Here is a 20893-nt window from a genome sequence, read left to right as displayed (position 1 = left end):
GGGAGGACTAAAATGGTTTTCATCTACATACTTATGGAAACTATGGCAGGGTTGGGAAACATCCAATCTAGGGGCTGAATGCAGCCCTCCAGGCATCTCTGTGGACTTTCCATAGACCACATCTCTTACTCGCCCTCACTCTACACCTTCATTGAGTGCCTTTTGCTCAGTGGAGTGCATTTCTGAACAGTGTTAACACTTTTTGCTTGACACACACACAGAGAGTGGGATACTTGACTTTTGCATGGTTGTAATGTAGTTTATAGGGGACACGGGTGGCGCTGTGGGTAAAACCTCAGCGCCTAGGACTTGCCGATCGCATGGTCGGCGGTTCGAATCCCCGCGGCAGGGTGCGCTCCCGTCGTTCGGTCCCAGCGCCTGCCAACCTAGCAGTTCGAAAGCACCTCCAGGTGCAAGTAGATAAATAGGGACCGCTTACCGGTGGGAAGGTAAACGGCGTTCTGTGTGCTGCGCTGGCTCGCCAGATGCAGCTTGTCACGCTGGCCATGTGACCCAGAAGTGTCTGCAGACAGCGCTGGCTCCCGGCCTATAGAGTGATGAGCGCACAACCCTAGAGTCTGGCAAGACTGGCCCGTACGGGCAGGGGTACATTTACCTTTTAATGTAGTTTATTGTACAAAAGTTACATCTGTTGGTCCACCTACACTGGCCGCTGAAAAATGTTCAGCAACTCTGAACTATAGTACAGTGGTACCTCGGGTTAAGTACTTAATTTATTCCAGAGGTCTGTTCTTAACCTGAAACTGTTCTTAACCTGAAGCACCACTTTAGCTAATGGGGCCTCCTGCTGCTGCGCCACTGGAGCACAATTTCTGTTCTCATCCTGAAGCAAAGTTCTTAACCCAAGGTACTATTTCTGGGTTAGTGGAGTCTGTAACCTGAAGCATCTGTAACCCGAGGTACCACTGTATGTGCAAACATACCAGGTTGAACATCAGGCTGAAATACAGGCATATAGTGTGGTTTTCTTTTCCCTCCTCACACATTGTGAAAGGCAAACTAATGTAATTCAGATAAATATATAGAACAAGAACAACAAAGTAATAAGGGCACAAATGCCTACTTCAGCTTTAAAAAGAGTTTTATTAGGAGCAAGTCATGTGCTTGTTGGGTCTCCATTTGCCCTGTCCCTTCTCTTCTCTGCCTCTGTGCCTGGTTTTGGCAAAGATGTCCTGACTTTTTAAACTGCAGTTTCCATCAGCGCTGCTGGTATAGTGGTATCATGCAAGATTCCCATTCTTGCGACCTGGGTTCGATTCCCAGGCAGCGCAAAAAGCATTTTATGATTCAAGAAAAAAACTAATCAAAGTTAAACTGCAGTTTCTAATGACATCCAAACAATCAAATTCTGATTTGGAGGGAATAATTAAACAACAGTTTCTCAATTTGGCTTTTATAAGAAAGTATAGCTTAGGAAATCTCAACCAAAGCTGGATGTACAAGCAAGGAAGGGAAAGAATGAGGAGATGGAAGCATCCAGACACATGGGTTGTTCTTGTATGAACTGGGCAACAGTGTCAATTTTGCATGTCCAATAAAGAATTTTGTTCCTTTCTGTAGTAACATGCTTGACAAGTAAGAACAAGCGATCTTCTATCTTGAATAAATTGTTACAGCATAATTACGTTCTGAAAACTCAGTAAAATATTATGGCGGGGGGGGGGCGGCGGAGAGAGACTTCAACTCCCTTTCCTCAGGGAGGCAGATTATAAATAGCTTCATTCCTGCAAACTACAGAAAACAGATTAAGGAATGTCAGATGGTGAGACAGCCACAGACAGCAAAACAAGCAACTATATACTATCATACTTAAACTGTGCAGCCTTGTGAGAGGGTACAAATTTTAGAGTTATTTGTACACTCAGAGAAGTCCACATTTATAGACTTTCAGGCATGTGAGAATCATCTCTCATCAAAAATCAAATCTCTTTTATATCACTTTTTCAGGCAAATACTAATCAGCATTAGCCACAGAATGCTACTGGAGCTGCTTTTATTAAATATTATCAGCCACTTTGCAAGACATCCAAGTTTGCCCATTCTGTCCCCCTCCCCATCCTCTGCGCGCTCACACACACAGACACACAGACCTCAGCTTCTGCATCCACAACTGATTACATCATCAGCTACCTGCCATGTCCATTGCCTTTTCTGGGTGTGGGGAAATGGCATCAACTCAAAGCCCCAGTAAAGCTTGTTCACTGTTCTTTGTTGTTTATCATCCTTGCCTTGCTAAGGCCTAATGCTGAAGCTGCTAGTTCTAGGGACTGCCCAGTGGCTTTTGTGTGCAGCTTTCAGCTCTTGTCCATCAACTTGAATGGCTCTATTCATGCCTATTCAGACATTGTCACTATCCAAGCCAAACTAGATACAATCAGTTGGAAGAGCCTTGCCCAGCAAATGGAAATCCCACCAGCCAAAAATGCCTTCAGGAGTCCATGATTGTTACTCTGTCTTCAGTTTGTTAGATAAACCAAAAGGAAGTGACAGGGAATGAACATGTGGAACCATAAACAGTTTACAAATCATGTGACAGCTCTTTAAGAATTCTGTATCAAAGAAAGTAAAAATTAAGAACAATATCCCTTTACTCTAAAGACAGCAATAAGGTGTGTGCTCAACCTGGCAGCTGAGTAAAACCACCTGTATAAGGCTATATTAGAGCATTGTGATTATGCCTCCATTCCAGTAAGTGCTGAAGTGAAGTTTTGTTATCTTTCACTCACATACAATCCCTCCCTATTACTTTTTAGATATAAAAATACAGAATAATTCAATTTTAACTGGTGCATTTGTGAGAGATATTAGGCTTAAAGTGTTCTCTCCCCCCCCCCTCAGAACGATAAAAGACTTTCCATCACTATAAACAGAAATATTTCTTGGATCAGTAATTCCATCCAATCTCGTCCATCAGCATTTGACATACAGAATTCACGGGCTAGCTCAGTTGGTTAGAATGTGGTGCTGATAACGCCAAGGTTGCAAGATCACTCCCCATATGGGACAGCTGCATATTCCTGTATTGCAGGAGTTTGAATTAGATGATCCTCAGGCTCCCTTCCAACACTACAATTATATGATTCTGTTTATTTCTCACAATATTTAGTTCTCAACTCTTATTTCCCTTCTACAACATACTCTTATGAGAAAGAGCTGCATCACTGTGGTTTAGCAGAAAGAGTGCTGGACAAGGAGTTGGAAGAATGAAGATTCATATTTTTATCCTGACTTAGATTCTGTTGGTAAAGGTAAAGGTACCCCTGCCCGTACGGGCCAGTTGTGACCGACTCTGGGGTTGCACGCCCATCTTGCTTAAGAGGCCGGGGGCCAGCGCTGTCCGAAGACACTTCCGGGTCACGTGGCCAGCGTGACGAAGCTGCTCTGGTGAGCCTGCACCAGCGCAGCACACAGAAACGCCGTTTACCTTCCCGCTATAAAGCGGTACCTATTTATCTACTTGCACTTAAGGGTGCTTTCGAACTGCTAGGTGGGCAGGAGCTGGGACCGAACGACGGGAGCTCACCCCACCGCGGGGATTCGAACCGCCGACCATACAATCAGCAAGTTCTAGGCGCTGAGGTTTTACCCACAGCGCCACCCGCGTCCCAGCGATTCTGATGGTAGCCACCTTAAAATAATTACAGGAATATATTTTTTAAAATTCATACCATTTTCATTAAAAACAGAGACAGAAATAGCATGGGGGTATCTTCCCCCACCGCAGCCTTCAGTTATAAGAACAAATAAGTTATATTGAAGGTGGTCTAGCTTTTCCAGCATTGCTGTGGATTTCTATTTATGAATAGATAGATTTCTGTTCTTAGTAGAAAACCTGTCTGCTACTGTATTTCAAATGAAGTTTGTTTGTTTGCTTGCTTGCTTGCTTGCTTGTCTGAATTCATATAACATCCTATACCTGAAGATCTCAGGGCAGTTCACAGAACAAAATCAGAATATAAAACCACAAAATATATAATCAAAATAAAAACAGCAACCCAATAACCCCCCCCCAAAAAACCCCACACATTTTAAAACAGCATAGGATTGAAACCTACTGATCTGGTTTCCAAGCCCTATAAACAATTTTCATGCAACTCTATTGATATTCTACTAGCAGGATTCGGATACAAAACTGAAGTAAAGCCCTCAACCAGCACCCAAATCACTTGACCAACTGGCATTTTGAGAATGTGCATTGAGTGGGACCCAGAAGAGTGGGTCATGGGTGAAGAAGTCACATAACTGCCTCATTGTGTTCCCAGCTTATAACTACTATTTTTATTTAAAAGACTTTCAGAGCCTTTTGCAAAAGCTGTGCTGTTCTCAAGGTAAAGCAAGGAGTCAAAAGTGGTAAAGATGCAAGAAAGGCCTATGGAAAAGGCAGGAACCACCCAAACAGTACACAGTATCACAATACTATGTAGGCACATTATTATTGCAGATTCACGTAGATGTGACAAGTGAGCCTCTTTCACACTAATTCTGTTAGGCTTTTAAGGACTGACTAGCCCACAGTAGTGTTCCTAAAAAAATTACTCGGCGATTTCACCAATAGAATGGTGTCTTTATTAATCACTGATCACTTCCATTAACTGACCTGAAAGTTATCTTGGCAGTGAGGGATGTACTGCAATGTCATATCTTCCCTTGCCACCAGCGTAATAAGAGAAGCCTAGAAGATGGGAGAGAACTCCTTTTACACCCCAATATAATTCCTCTCTCTTAAGATGAGACTGACAAATTCTCATTTCTGGACTGCTGGAATGATTAGTCCATTTTATACACTTGTTTCAGGATACTCCAGAAACAATAAATGGTTCTTTTAAGTTCCAAAATGAGTAATTGTATTCTCCAGTTCTTCTTTCCCTGTTACCAAAGTCAGGCCAGGAGAGAAACAATGGCTGAGTTAAATAATCTAAACCAGCTGCACAGAACAACACACATGCACAACACTCCTCTAATGAGGCCGCTTAAAGTGAGGTACAATGAAGGGCAGCCTGAAGCACTTTGTTGCTGTAAGCTGAAATAGAATTGGGGGAAAACATCTTGTAGGTCTTCTTTAGCCAAATGTTCAAGGTAAATTTTTAACCAACTAGCATAATGTAACAGCAAACAAATGTTAAATAGCAAGAAACATCTAAAAAGTATCAGACGTTTTCACCTTCTCTACAATAATTTCAAAAGGTAGTTAAAATGACATATTTCGAAAGTTCAGAATAACAGAAAAAGTATTAAAATTAACATCACAGCACTCACAGGCATAAGGTACTGATGGGATTACCCATTCAAACCCCTAACAATTTATGACACAAAAACAAAAAGTGGCAAGAGGACAAAAGAAACCTGACAATTTCTATGCTGTTTGATACATTTTTATTAATCATGTAAACAATGAAGCATATGGCATGGCAGTACCTGCAGTATATAATATTTGATGGTATGTATAAGTCATCCTACCCTTCCCTGCTTTTCCTTTTTTTTCTATCCCTTCCTTATTTCTGTTTAGTAGTTCAACTATGTGCAGTTGACAATTAAAGGATGGAAATTAAAAAATGTAAAACCAAATTACTGAAGGCTTAAACTACTGCTTACCTGTGGTCACCAATCTAAATGTAATATGCTACAGCACATCGTACCGTAACTGCTCCAGCACTTTCTCATGATCCAGTTTACAAAACTTAAGACTTCAGTTTTATTTTAATTTTTCTCTGTTGTTGTAAGTTATGTTGTTATGCAACTAAGTTCATATAATTTGCAAATAAAAGCCAATAAAAATAAATTTAGAAAAATCCAACATGATGGTGTGTTCATGCTATTTCCTACGGGAAAGAGAAAACCATACAGGAAAATTGTCTTGTATAGAGAAGTTTTAAGAACTTTAAAGACTTTTTTGTAACTTATAAAAGATGCACCATTCTATCAAAAATATTCACTACAAGAAATGCAAGATATCTTGTGGTCTGATGGGGACAGAATGTAAAGGTGACAATTTAAATGGCTGGCTCCAAGTACGATAAAGAGTTGCTCCACGTTACATATTTTGATAAGTTTTCTATTGAACGACAATGGCGTTTTGCTAAACTTGCAAATTGGTACATTTATAGTTACACAAGTATCCAGCTTACTCAAGCTGTCTGTGACAAATACAAGACAGATTCCAGGAGGGAGAGGTAGGCAAGCAAAGACAGCACTAGGAGCATGCTTCTGCTCCAACTGGACTGCTCTTTGTTTTAATTGTATGGCTTTAAATGTATTCGTTTTATAAATGTTGTGAGCCACTTCGAGGACTCTACTCAAAAAGTGGGATATAAAGCAAAATAATATTTATTTTAATTCCCCCAAAACCTTGTTTCTAAACATCAATATTCTCAAGTTCTCTTAAACAGAAAAAGATCAGCCAGAAGGGGGGGAAAGGTATGCACCACTAACAACACATACTCAGGGCTCGTTACCCCAACAGCTACTCTTGTCTAGTCTCAACCTGTTCTCTGAAAGCCAGATCTATATTGTTCTCAACTTAAGATAATAACAGGTGATGCCCATGTTATTCATCACTTGGCAGAGCTATGTTCATTCCCAAAGAGAGATTGTTCTGTTAACCTCACTGCCACAAGATAAGTAAGCTAATCTACTTTACTTGCAAGAGGAGGAAATACCAGAACAATGGAGAGAGATTTGGAGAGTATATAGTGTGAGTAACACAATATTTCCACACTGCCAAACACCTGAGCTCCTAAGCATCACACACTAACCCTCCATCAACAACAAATGCTGCTTTCAGATATGATTCCCAAAGGAGGGTTTTTCTATTAAGCTCTTCAGTCTATAAAGTCACCATGGTACCACTGTACTCTTAAGCAACACTGGCCTGGTTTGTATGTAATGGCAAGTCAAAACCATGGTTTCCCGTGAACAAGCAGTGCACTAATGCGAGCTCCTTTATTGCGTTCACCCCTTTTCTCCCTGTGCCATGAGGAAACAAACCAGATCACTAGCTTAGCATTACAAGCAAACCAGTGCTTGTGATTTCTCCCTAAACAAACCACAAGTGGCAAGCCAAGAACAAACCTTGACTACTACTTGTGGTTTGCTTGAAAAGAAATGAAATCATGAGTCCTGGTTTGCACATAAAGTTAAGCCAGTGTTCGCGTTCCTTTATTCTCAGTGCAGCACAGGGAAGAGAGGGGCAGGTACAATAAAGGAACATGATCCAGCACAGGGCTAGTTTTTTGTCTTTTGTTTAGCTAGTTTTTAGTCTTCAGTCAGATAAGTTTTTATACAGTTAATCTGACTCTGATACTTTTGGGGATGCTTTGAAAAACCTCAAAGACTATCGGCAAGGTCAAACAGCTCTGTGAGCAAGCAGAAGATATCCTCCCCTGACTTGGAGAAGACGAGCAGTTAGCCAACACTTAATTATCTGAGTTGCTTTAACATTCATATCTCTTGGCCAGGAATACACAAATAAAAGTGATGGTTCAGGCAGGCAAACAGGAATAGAATTGCGGGGAGGCGTGCCCCATGAGCAACAGCAGACCCTATCTATTCTACACAGGGCTGGTTCAAGTCATGGTTTGTTTTAGACCATGGCTTACCATTACAGAGGTTGATTTAGGGCACTGGGCACCAAGCTTAGGGAGGCGCTACAGGGCACCACAACAGAAGGCAAGAGGCAGGGGGGCACTGAATTTTGACCTCACACAAAGTGCCACAGAAATTTGGAAGACAGAAGTCCACCCCTGACTGTTATGTGCTAACTGGACCACCAATGATGTTAGAGTCTGCAGAACTTCAAAATGAATTCAGATATTTTCTCTGAAAGCCATATAAGCAAAAGACTAGCATTTGTACCAGACTTATAAACTGTCATGATCCAGGGAGTGAGCAGCAAGAGTCCAGGGCCAGTAGGCCAGAACAAGGGTATGGGCTGTGGTGCTGGTAGCAGAGGCAGTCCAACTGGCAGGTCTGCGGTCAGGAACAAGTCCAACAGAGGTCATGGACAAGAGGAGATCAGCATGCAGCATAACTGGACCGCAGGACCTGGACCTGGAGCTTGGCAGAAGACCGCACTGCTATGGCAAAGGCCAAGGGGGAAATGCAGGCCTTATATAGTCCTCCTGAGCTCATTCCCAGCTGCAGCGCATCTCATCACCTGACTGCACTTGCCGGCCTGTACCTGATTCCCATAAAGCAAGCACAGCCAGAGCCTGATTCCTGCAAACCCTGACAGGTTTCACATTATGTAAATCACCATTTCTCAGATCTCCTGTGGCAAGTAAAAAACAAACAAACTTCCAGGTGACCAAGTAGGGAAGTTTTTAAGCTATAACCTAGTTTGTTGGATTTTTTACCTTTTAAGTTATCAATGTATAATACCACAAATTACTAGTGTAAGCATGTGTAAGTAAGCAGACATAAAACTTCTGCAAACTTATTCTGCATGGCAGGTTTACACATAGCACTAGAAAAACATTTCCGTTATATAGATTCTAATATCTCCTAGAACTATGCTCTTGTAGCCACTGTAGCTCAGTGGCAGAACATTTGCTTCGCATGCAGAAGGTTCCAATTTCAATCTCTGGCATTTCCAGGTAGGGCTGGGAAATTATAGAGAGCTACTACCAGCAAGTGTAAGCAATACTGAGCTAGATGGACCAATGATCTGACTTGGAATAAAGCAGCTACATGTTCCTATGTACAGTAGGACAGAAAAGGATTGCAAATATGACTTTGAACAACATGTAACTCTCCACACCCTTTCCCAACTATAGCCCACATGGGATTATATTAGTCATAATCCTACGTCAGTGAAGTTTACAGAAGCAAAGAGGTTGAGTGAGGGTTGTAGAAAACAATAAAATAAATACGGTAGTTTATTATTACCATTGGCTATGCACATCCACCACCCAATTTGAGTTACAGGAAAATATGTACTGAACTCCCTTAACAAAACTACATGTGAACTAAGGTTTCAGAAGATGGGGAGAGTTACTAGTATATTACTAGCTGTGAGCATCATCTGCATTTATTAAAACTGCTGTTAACAGAACAAATTGTGAACAGAGAGAAAGGTAAATAAGAACCATTTCCTTCCTCACCCAACCCACTACTGCATTTATGAATTGGTCCAGCACCTGAACAGACTCTCCCAATTCTGATAACAATGAAAAGGTGATCAGCATACTGTTGGCACCACACACCCAATTCCTGATTGTTGCCCCCCACAAACTAGTGTTGAAGAAGCTGTTTGAACTGCCCTCACAGTCTGATCTGTAGAAAATGTAACTTCAAAAAAGAGACATTGCACATACTTTTGTAAACCAAGAAATCTTTAATAAAAATACATTTTTTAAAAAAAAGTCACAATTAGGGTTGCCATATTTCAAAAAGTGAAAATCCAGACACAAAAGTTGTTGAGTTGTTGAGTTATTTTTGCAAAATCTAAAGAAAAAATGAAGTTTTTGAGCTATTTTTAATGAAATCTACACTTCCGGACATATGACACCCCTAGTCACAATCATTTTCTCTTTTCCAGTGAAATTGTTCAGCAAACCAACTAAGGCAGTTTTGATCCCCAAACCAGATCTGAACCCAGAATAAAATATTCAAGTTCATCCAACAGTGCCTCAAAGAGACCACCACCACCTTTCAAGCACTTGTCCAAAAGAGAGCATAATTTTAACTACCAGATTGTTTGCATTTTAAGGCAATTCCAAAGAACGCTATTCCAGCAATGTTTCCTTCTGCTATATAAAAAGAGCTATGTAGTCAAGAAAGAAGTAACACAGAGAAATTCATCAGTTGATTCTGCCATCTCTGACAAATGTCCACAACCTTTCAATACTGTCTAAATGATGAGTGGAACAGGTCAATCCATTTTCACTTCTCAGTTCTGCAAGTCCCATAACATTTGCTGTTCTGGCAAACCACTCTAACAGGTGGGTGGAGCTAATATGTTGACACCACCTGGTGTCATGTGACCCATTCCCCCTTTGCAGGCCACACTGCAAAGAAAAATATCAGCTGATCCGAGTAGGGCTTTGAGTCAGTGCCAATGAATTGACTAGCACTGACTTCAAGAAATGCTTGTTCAAGGGAACTGCTCCACTCAAAAGCTCTGTTTAGAAGCTTCCAATGGAACCAATCCCAGCGGGGCTTACATTTGGCACCCAATTTGAAATGAACAATCAGGACACCATTTGCTGAGCAGCAATCAGGAGCTCATTTTAAAGTTCCTGAATGCTTCTTTGCAACTATATATTTACCTTATCCACTGTATATTGTATGCCACCTTTAGCTCCTTGGAGGAAAGGTGGAATATAAATGATGTAGATGTAGTAGTAATAATCCATGAAATATACAGTATCTGATGATATCAGGTGTAAGGTGGGTGTGCATGGCTTGGGGAAATTGCTTACAAGTCAAATTAGGACCCCTGTCAGGCCTGCAGTTTGGAGGTGCCACACTACTGCCCCATACGTTGGGTACAGATTTCTCCCACACCTTTCCACATTTACTTCTACTGACCTCTCCAGCTAACTTGACTACAGAAAGTTAACACACTATCCAGTTCTTTTGAGTTCACCTCCTGCTCCTCCCAGATTGAACTTCTCTCCCCATTAGTCTATTCAGACAGCATCCCCTCACAACTTTCCACAACTGATACTGTGAAATAATCATCCCCTTTAGGAAGGCTTAAGTGTCTCTCACTCCCAGCTGGCAGGAAGCAAGTACATGGCCTGGATGATATTCAGGAAGCCTAATATAGCACAGCCCTGTTTGTTCACAGTGCCTATTTTAGTTATTGGGTCTGTGGAAGGAGAAGATTAGCACCATGCTTGACTTGGCTAGTGAGGAAAGTGCTGACTTCATGAGCATGCATCTCCGCAAAGAAGCACACCTCACAATTTGAGAGCCTGGTTTATTTATTTGACGTAAAGGAAACCAGAACACTAAAGCACCAAAATCCCACATTATTGTGGAAAGCTTCAATTGCACAATTTGCATTGCTATGCTGCAAATAAATATTTATCAAGAAAGGAGTAGTAAGCCAGCATTATGGTTCTGATACAGAACCCCTTTAGAAAGTTGTTAGAAACAATGTTAAACTATCTGCTTTACTAGTAGTAGAGGTTCCTTCCACACAAACTGACATCCATGCATCCAAATCAGAGTCTTAAGTTACAACAGAAGAACTTTCCCAGAGCACCCTCATTCTGCATTTATTAGGTAAGAAAGCAGCTGCAACTCATCCCAAAAAACATTTTTTTAAATGCTACGCAGAACTTGGGGTTTATCTAATGCCTGAAGCAGTTACAGAAAGAATAAGAATGTAACAAAACAATAACTCTAAATAAGAAACAGACTTTTTACCAGGAAAAAAGAGAAGGCTTCCCCGGAGACAAAGCACTTAGGCTTCTATCTAACCTTCTAAACCCTTTCCCAACGCGAGGCACTCAAAAGAGCAGAATAAATTAAAATAAAGCAGCCAGCAAAATCAGCTCCTCAAAGCACAGCAAGGGACTTAAAACATGGATCAATTCCAAGTTCTTCTATTACAGTTGCTCAAAAAAACCCCAACTTTGTCATTTGCAAATGACATTCTAGTGGGCTCCAGCTACGTATCAGTGCCACACATCACTACATCTATCCTAAAAGTAACATTATCTGGTATCTTTGGGGAGAAAATCCTCAGAATTCTGCCCTTCCAATCCTACACAAGCAACTGCTGTCCATGCACCCTGTAACAGGGTGAATGGATAGGTCAGTGGATGCAGAATATGAGGCCATTAGAGTTTCATAGATGTGCACATTTTGCTACTCTTGTAGGCTTGGCAGCAGGGGTGCCAACGTGATTAAATATTGGGGAGCTCAGGTAAGCCCCGCCCTGCATATGACACGGTGCACACACGGACACAATCAGAACCAATCTCGTGAAATTACTTTAATACTAGATGCAGTGGTTCTCACATTGGTGTAGCAGGATAGGGTGGCAAGTGTGACAGGAAGATCCAAGGACAATCAAAGAAACATTTTAAAAAATCAGTGTAGTATATTTTAGTAAACTACAGTATCAAATTTCTTTTGTTTGCAGACTATGGATAAATATATTTTCAGAATGAAATGAAAATCATCAAGTGATACTGACAGCAATCCTAGTTGTGATCCAGAATCACCGTTCAAACAGAGAGCTGAAGACTCGTTTAATTTGACACCAGTAGAAGGCCCATGCAAACCTCCCAAAAATAAAGTTTGTAGACAATATGTGGCTAGCTATCTGAGTCTGAGTTCACATAGACAGGAGATGAAAACGTTCCTCAGCCTATGTGTTTGATCTTCAATGAGAAGTTTTTTTCTTTTAATTTTACAATGTATTTCTTATCTTATCAATAAAAAATTCAGTGTGACATGAGCAATTTTTTATTTTGAAAGTGGCCCAGAGAAAAAAGTTTGAGAACCACTGCTTTAGAGACTGCTAGATCACAAATGTGACTGCCCAACAACTTGCTGGGTTTCATTCCCTTCAAAATCAATGCTCCTGCCTTTATTTCCTTTTCTAGATGAAACCAGCATTTTAAGTTTTGGTATGAATGTTTTCTTTATTTCTTTAATGCAGGGAATATAATGGTTGTACATGCTGGTACCAGGACATTCATGAGGCAGCAGATTCACTCATGTTAGTGACAGTAGAAGCTGCCTCTACTGTATCAACAAGGCTAACCAGACATACTCCTTTATGGCAATCAAGGCAGCCAGACCTCCTTCAATTTTCAGCTAAGAAAATAAGGTAGGTAGGTAGTTTAGAGACTTTATGGTACAGCAGGAACAAAGCCTTACAGTACTGAAGAGTGGTTTCTTTGACGTTTGACTAATAAAGCAGGTACTTCTTTCCAACATGAGCTACCAAAATTGTAGAGAATTGATCTTATATTATTGGACCTGCAGCAACTAATTTTGCATTGCAGTGTACTAAGGAGGTGCAGAACCACTATAAAACAGCAAGAATAATTAAGCACACTAGGCTACCTGTATTTAAGTGATGCAAATGGCAATCCTAACCACAGTTTCCTACTAGGATAAGCCCCAGACAACTTAACATGACTCACTTCTGAATAGACATGATTTTCCCATACTGTATATTTTATAACGTCCCAGTAAGCAATCAAATAAGACTGCCTGCATATTTTCACCAATATCTCCATAAAAATATGGCACGAAACTTAATTTATCCACAAAAATGGAACATCCAGGGAAGAAAGCCTAAGGCTCTTTTTATCCCTGCTAAGTATCCTGATCTTCAAGCTTCTATCACATTTGTATCCCATTGTTCTACATGGAGATGTGTCTCTCAGAAGGCTAACACATTTCCATTAAAACAATTACAATAACTATACAAATAAAATCATGATCAACTACCAGCAAACAAAAGAACAAAAATAGCGGTAGCATCTGAAGCACGAAACTGGGGAAGAAGTTCAAAATCTGGCTGCCATGCCACCACAGAAAAGACCCAAATCACTCTGGCTACCCGCCTTATCTCTGAAAGGCAGGAGCATACTAGGCAAGAGCCAAGTACAATATATTAATATATGGGCAAGTTCTTGTGGGAGTAGGCCTGCTCCCAAGCCATTTAGGCGTTAACAATAATGTAAAAATGCAGTACAGTGCTACAAATTAACACAGTGTTTCCCACTAATACTCATACAAAGCTTGCAAAATTACTATAGGTTTCCAGCGTCTGTTCATTATTAGGGATACAAAGTTCAATTGATTAGGTGTTATAACAAATCGATCAGCTAAAAAAATCCTGGATGACTTGGGCATATTTTGAAAAGTTATATTCAATATGAGTACTGTACTTAAAATCTGTGGATACCTGCCACCATCTTAAAAGCATTCCCCATTTTCTTGCACACAGGGGCATGCTTCTGAGATTATTGCTTGCTATAACACATGCCTACATCTTATTCAAACAAAGAAAAGTACAGTATACATACATGGGGGTCACATTCCAGTGATCACGCCTAAACCCAAAACTGCATGTAGTCAAAACACATTGGGTTCAGTCACAGATGGAACTGCCAAAGTCTTTTTCCTGGACACCCATCCCTTTTCTTTCTTTCTTTTCAATTTGCCATGTGTGCTCAGCTGAATGTGTACCAGTTAAATGCGCATAAGTTGCAGGCTTAGGTGCTAACTATACTTTTTGCCCCAGAGCTACTGGTTCTACTCATAAGAAATGTATGCAAATAAAATTGATTAATTTGTTTATTCAACTAATATTCATGATTAAGCTACTGAGGTTTCTTTAATTGAGTGAAGCCTTATTATTTTAAAACTTTCTGGCACTACCAACATCTCAAGAAACAAAATAAAAAATAAAAAAATTCCTTCTAGTAGCGCCTTAGAGACCAACTAAGTTTGTTATTGGTATGAGCTTTCGTGTGCATGCACACTTTTTCAGATACTTGTAACATCTTAAGATTTATGGATTAGTCAAAATGGAATTTCTTACTCTTCAGAATGAAGCAGTAAGGCTGGTGATCTTTGATGGGAGAACATATCACAGATAAGGTGTTCATTGCACAATTCAGAATAATAATAGGTTTTTGTTTAAGGACGGCAGGCAGGGAATCCCCAATGGCCATAATACACAATGAGCTCCTGAGGGTTATGGCATTTGCAGAGTTTGGAACTGGAGTTGGGACATTTGGGTTTGTGCTTAGGGGGATTCAATTTGCTGTCTAACGCTTGGTCAATTTCCTTAATCACTTCTTTTAATGTAGGTGAGGACACACAATGTCAGCCCATTAACAGCTTTTAAAAGTCTTAAGTCTCCTGCTTAAATGAGAAAAGCAGTGCAAACAAGAAAAGAAAGGTTGCAGTTAAATTTGCCACTGTGTAGTAATCCTTTTGTTTGTTCCTTTCCAATCAAAATTTACAGTCAAATGTTAAGTCATTGCAAAACTTACTTCCCTACCCCTCCAAAAGTAGGGAGGGGACAATTCAAAATATGGCAGATTTTCTCTTTTAACCACTCACTAAAGAAATCTTTTAGCAAAAACAGCCAAGTCATGTGGCACTTTAATAAGGATAAAATTCTTTATAATATATTCTTATAAAGTATTATAATAAATTTACTATTCTTTAAGATGCCACAAAATTATTTGTTGTTTTTGTTAAAGATGTGCTTACAGAGCTGTTTTGATGGGGCTTCTTGGTTTCATTTTTTGGCCTTTTGTTAAGCAAGTTTCTACAGGACATAAATAAAACAGTAATTGCATGAAGTTCAAAAAATATGCAAATTTGCTATATAAATCAACTTCAGTGGAACACTGTAGTTATAACTGTGTGAAACACAAGCTTTAAGGAAAGTAGCTTCTTTTAGAGGAAGAAAGCATTAATAATGAGTTTATGACCCATAGAATCATAGAACTGTAGAGCTGGAAGGGATCCCTGAGGGTCATCTAGTCCAACCCCCTGCAATGCAGGAATCTCAACTAGGTCATAAATGACAGGTGACCATCCAATGTCTGATTAAAAACCTCCAAGGAAGGAGAGTCCACTACCTCTCATGGGAGTTTATTCTCCTAATGAACAGCTCTAGATAAAGCACTACAACAATATAGCCCATTCTTTTTCTGTTTCTGAAGCATTTATATTGATTCATTTTCTCTTACATGAAATATGCATGATATAAAAACTAAAACTCAAATATAAGGAATGAAAACAGCATTTGAAATTCACAGAATCAATGACTTGCAACTTTAATTAAAATTGATAAAGGCAATCAGTGCAATATTTCACTTCTGTTCTTTCAAGGAAATATGCTACATGCTTCAAAGTTATTTATCATCAAAGTTAATACTCAAAAGTGACCAAACAGTCCTCTGGAACACTGATGGTTACTCTTTGTGTGACTATTGCTATGTTTCAAGCAGCACCTAGATTTTGGTGCTTTGATTGTTTACATTGAAATTGATAAGCGTTTGGTTTCTTGTATTGATCAGATAGTTGTTCACTTGCTGCCCCTCCAGATGCTTTGGTCTACAATGCCTATCATCCTGACACTCTCACCATGATAACTGGGGTTGATGGGAGTTTAATCCAAAACATTTGGAGGATGCCAGATTGAAAAGGCTGATGTTACAGTTAATCTTAGACATAGTAAAGTCACTTCCTTTCTTGTATACAAATTCCTATTTTCCATCTATCAGAATGTACCATGATGTAGCATTACATCTGTGGTTAATTTGTTTTAAACTGTTTTTAATGCTGTATCCCGCCCTAGGACCTTCTGGTGAACAGAGTGTAATAAATGTACCGTATTTTTCGCTCTATAACACGCACCTGACCATAACACGCACGTAGTTTTTAGAGGAGGAAAGCAAGAAAAAAATATTCTAAACAAAACAGTGGATGTATGATTTTTGTGGTTCATGCTGTGGCCACAAACGTGATCTGACGGTGAGTTTGGGGTAGCCCAATGCAAAAATCCTGTGGATCCATGCTTTGTAACCACGTTTTTGCGCCATTGCAGCCCCATGAAACAGTGGGTGCGTGATTTTTTTGGTGCAGGCTGTAGCCATGGACATTTTATGTGATCTGATGGTGAACCTGGGGTGGCCCAGTGCAAAAATCCTGAGGATCCATGTGGATCCGTGCTTTGTAACCACGTTTTAAGTAGGGAGGGAAGGAAAAGCATTCAAGGGACAAGGAGCATGCGTGGGGTGTGTAGAGAAGGATGTGGCTAATGATGCAGGCAAGCGGTTAAAGGGGAGAAGGAACACGCGTGGGGTGTGTAGAGAAGGATGTGGCTAATGATGCAGGAGAGGGATTTAAGGGGAGAAGGAACACGCATGGGGTGTGTAGAGAAGGATGTGGCTAATGATGCAGGCGAGCAGTTAAAGGGGAGAAGGAACACGCATGGGGTGTGTAGAAAAGGATGTGGCTAATGATGCAGGAGAGGGATTTAAGGGGAGAAGGAACATGCCTGGGGTGTGTAGAAAAGGATGTGGCTAATGATGCAGGAGAGGGATTTAAGGGGAGAAGGAACACACATGGGGTGTGTAGAGAAGGATGTGGCTAATGATGCAGGCGAGCGGTTAAAGGGGAGAAGGAACACGCGTGGGGTGGGTGGAGAAGGATGTGGCTAATGATGCAGGAGAGGGATTTAAGGGGAGAAGGAACACGCGTGGGGTGGGTGGAGAATGATGTGGCTAATGATGCAGGAGAGGGATTTAAGGGGAGAAGGAACACGCGTGGGGTGGGTGGAGAAGGATGTGGCTAATGATGCAGGAGAGGGATTTAAGGGGAGAAGGAACACGCGTGGGGTGTGTAGAGAAGGATGTGGCTAATGATGCAGGCGAGCGGTTAAAGGGGAGAAGGAACACGCGTGGGGTGGGTGGAAAAGGATGTGGCTAATGATGCAGGAGAGGGATTTAAGGGGAGAAGGAACACGTGTGGGGTGTGTGGAAAAGGATGTGGCTAATGATGCAGGAGAGGGATTTAAGGGGAGAAGGAACACGCGTGGGGTGTGTAGAGAAGGATGTGGCTAATGATGCAGGAGAGGGATTTAAGGGGAGAAGGAACACGCGTGGGGTGTGTGGAAAAGGATGTGGCTAATGATGCAGGAGAGGGATTTAAGGGGAGAAGGAGCTCGAGTGGGGTGTGTGGAAAAGGAGCTTTTCGGCGAGCTGAGAGGGGAGGGGGGAGGGAAAGAGCACTGTTGCTTTAAAGGAGCCAACCAGACAGCAGCCACTTACAGCAGTGTAAGCAGCTCCTTTCCTCTCCCACTTTGCTCCTTCTCTCCCTCTTTGCTGCTTTACGCAGCTAATGGCGAATCCCCTGCAACCCAAGTCCTGCTCAGCGGATCAGCTGAGACGCTGGGAGAATCGTAATTTCCCTCTCTCCCTCATCCCGTGCCCTCCTGTCCCCAGCAGCCTTTTTAAAAACTTTTTTACTGGTTTTCACTGCGCTCGTGGCTCAGAGCCCTCCTGTGCCCTGCCGTCCCTCTGCAGCCTCATTGCTCCGTTTAGAGAGCGTTGCTAGCTGAGGCTGCAGCAGCTGTTGCTGGCTACGCGGCGCTTTTCCGGCTCGCTATGGCTCCCGTCTGTTCCTCCTCGCGTGTAAGCGGCTGCTGCCCGCTTTGCTGCCATGGCTCTCCTTCCCTCCCTCCCTCCTCGGCTCCTCCCCCTCCTCCTGGCTGTAAAGCAAGCAAAGCTAGAGCAGTGCAAAGCCCTGCAAGCGGCTCCCACTTTGCTTGACTGACGGCAGCCATGGATCCAGTCGAGTGCATTCGCTCCTTAACACGCACAGGCATTTTCCCTTACTTTCTAGGAGCAAAAAAGTGCGTGTTTTGGAGCGAAAATTACGGTAATAATAATAACAATGACTAGGATTAGCTTTAACAAGAACTTGCAAACCAGCTCACTCTTGGTCTATCAATGATCAGCAGAGTTATATCTGCATAAAGCCTTAGAATACCCTGCTCATCATTATCTGTAGTTTTAACAGTTGTTATTGATTGATATTAGGAGGACTGAAGCTTAGTTATAAAAGGCACTTCTTAAACCCTTCTCCCAATAGGCAGACCTTTAAATCCTGTTGGAGAAACTTTACCTCCAATAAGCACAACTAGAGATTGTTTCACTAAGAAAGTAGCTATAATTTTTGTTAAATAAATATAAGCATGTTGAAACACCCCTTACGCTCGTGCAACCAAGTTGTCATAAACAGCAAAGCAATCTTATGCCATTCAATGTTTTTATGTGATCATATAACAAGTGCAGGTACTCACTTCCAGACACTGCCTCAGCAGATCATATTCATTAAGCATCTTTGGCCACCCACCATGAACTAGTCTAAACAAGAACCTCCATGCATCCAGTTTAGAACACCTGGATACACAGCAGGGGATTCTAGATGGCTTGTTCTAAGAAACACACATATTTTACACAGGTCTGTTGAGAATCACTGTTAGGATGCAAGAACCGAGAGTGCATCCCAAAACATAAGCAAAACTCCTCTGTTGGTGCACAATGTGTGTGATGCACAGTGATGGCATAAGTTCCCCAAGATGGCATGCCTAAACTAAACAAGGTTTCTTTGGAATGCAGTTTGAAAATGAGTGCTAAAGAATAATGTTTCTAAGTTAGCTGATTTCATGGCAGTTATTACTGGAGTGCAAATAAGAGATGCTAATTTTAACTAACTTCCTCTCTAAGCCTATCAGTACCTAAATAGACTTTAAATGTCATTCGCTGATATTATTTACTTCAACAATGCCAAGGGTAACTTCTCTTAGATCTAATCCTTTCAACTGAATTCTAAATGGACACACGCCCACTCCTTTCCCTCCCCAGAACTCTGATCACAAATAAATGAACTCCACAGAAAAATTGAAGAAAGATGATGAAATTCACACACATTTCTTGAGCCTATCAACTCTCTGTAGCAACAGCCTACACACTCATTTAAACAGTGAAATTGGGTGGGGTAGGGAGAGAAAGGATAAAACCCATTAAAACAAAATTTATCTTCAACTCAAACAGATGAAAACTCTTCAGCACTGTAAATCATTAAGTTGAAAATGAGCAGAGAAATTATTCAGGAGATTGCCTATCTCCAAACTTCCTCACTGGAAAAGAGATATCTTTAACATTGCATGTAACAAGAGTTCTCCTCAAATGATGTTTATTATTCTGTGATATCAGCAGTAATGCAGAACTCTTCAGTGGGGCAAAGGGGCATAAAGGAAAACCATCTATCACAATTCACCTTTATAGAAGAGGAAGGAAAACTTTAATCACACCAATATGTCAAACCAAAACAAAGCACTTACTGTGCGAGCACCACCTGGGGACAAGGCTCCACTGGGCAGGTAGGGGCTTCCTAGCTCTGGGATCATCAAGAAGGGATAACCTGGATAGTGAGTCCCTTTAAAGAAGCCTCCATCTTGCTGTCTTCTGATTACTAGGGAAGAAAAAGACTCTTAGCTACACAAAATAAAGGCTGCAAACACAGTGTTTGTTTCAAAATGCAGCCCTAGGGATTAAGGAAGGTAGGGTTAACTAGAATTACAGAACAGAAAGAAATAAGATATGAGATTTGCAAACCATCTAAGGCATCTTATGTGTATGTGCTCTATTTTGCAGTCAATATAGCACTCAGGTCTTACTTGAATTGACAGTATTTACCTGCAACTGAATTTATGCCCATGCAACTGATGTACACTTTTGTTTTTACTTGGGGGCAAAACAAAACTCCCAAGTAAGAACAAAAGTATACATATACTTCTGCATGTGATATTAAGCACCTACTTCATACTTGGTAACAGCTGGGTTTCTGTGGTTAGTAAACATGACCTCCAGATGACCAAGCAAGGAAGCATTACAAAAAGTAATGGGGTGGTTGTTGCTGTTTTATTTTTAGGTCATAAAATACTAATATGGAATCCAGGGTACTGAAAACCTGCTGCGTACAAAAAGGTTACTAGAAGACAATTGCAAAACTGACTTATATTATTAAGTCACAATGAAATCAGGAAGATATGTGTCAATGTAAATATTTTTTAAAATCTGTACTAACAAGTTGATAAAATTACACCACTTCATTACAGGTTAAATCTTTTAAGAATAGCTGTTTTCTTAGATACAAACACTAATGTGGATTACAACTTCTACTGCACTCACAGGTATGCAATTAAACTAAAGTGGAAGAAGCAAAGAGAGATGACATCCCAAAAGGGTGGCTGAAAGAATATAAAGCATAACCAAAATGATTTAAGGCAACAATCAACATGGGAGTAATTCCCACTGAATTAAATGGGACTTATTTCTGAGTAAAGATGCTTAGATTGGGTTTTTAATTT

At 40.9% G+C, this 20893-nt stretch overlaps 1 protein-coding gene and 1 non-coding gene across 2 annotated transcripts in view; one reads left to right on the top strand and one right to left on the bottom strand.

Annotated features, from left to right (window-relative positions):
- The window catches only part of TCF7L1 (transcription factor 7 like 1), a 69896-nt gene that overhangs the window by 46773 nt on the left and 2230 nt on the right, over nt 1-20893 (bottom strand). The window contains exon 3 of the mRNA XM_028708623.2: nt 19865-19995. Within this exon, the coding sequence (XP_028564456.2) occupies nt 19865-19995 (131 nt within the window). The remainder of the gene's footprint in view (nt 1-19864; nt 19996-20893) is intronic.
- On the top strand, nt 1222-1292 carry TRNAG-CCC (transfer RNA glycine (anticodon CCC)). Its single transcript has one exon. It is a non-coding gene; the product is annotated as a tRNA-Gly (tRNA).

This window comes from Podarcis muralis, chromosome 15 (assembly GCF_964188315.1).
Source record: "Podarcis muralis chromosome 15, rPodMur119.hap1.1, whole genome shotgun sequence".
Taxonomy (NCBI): domain Eukaryota; kingdom Metazoa; phylum Chordata; class Lepidosauria; order Squamata; family Lacertidae; genus Podarcis; species Podarcis muralis.
This window is presented reverse-complemented; position numbering and strand designations above follow the sequence as displayed.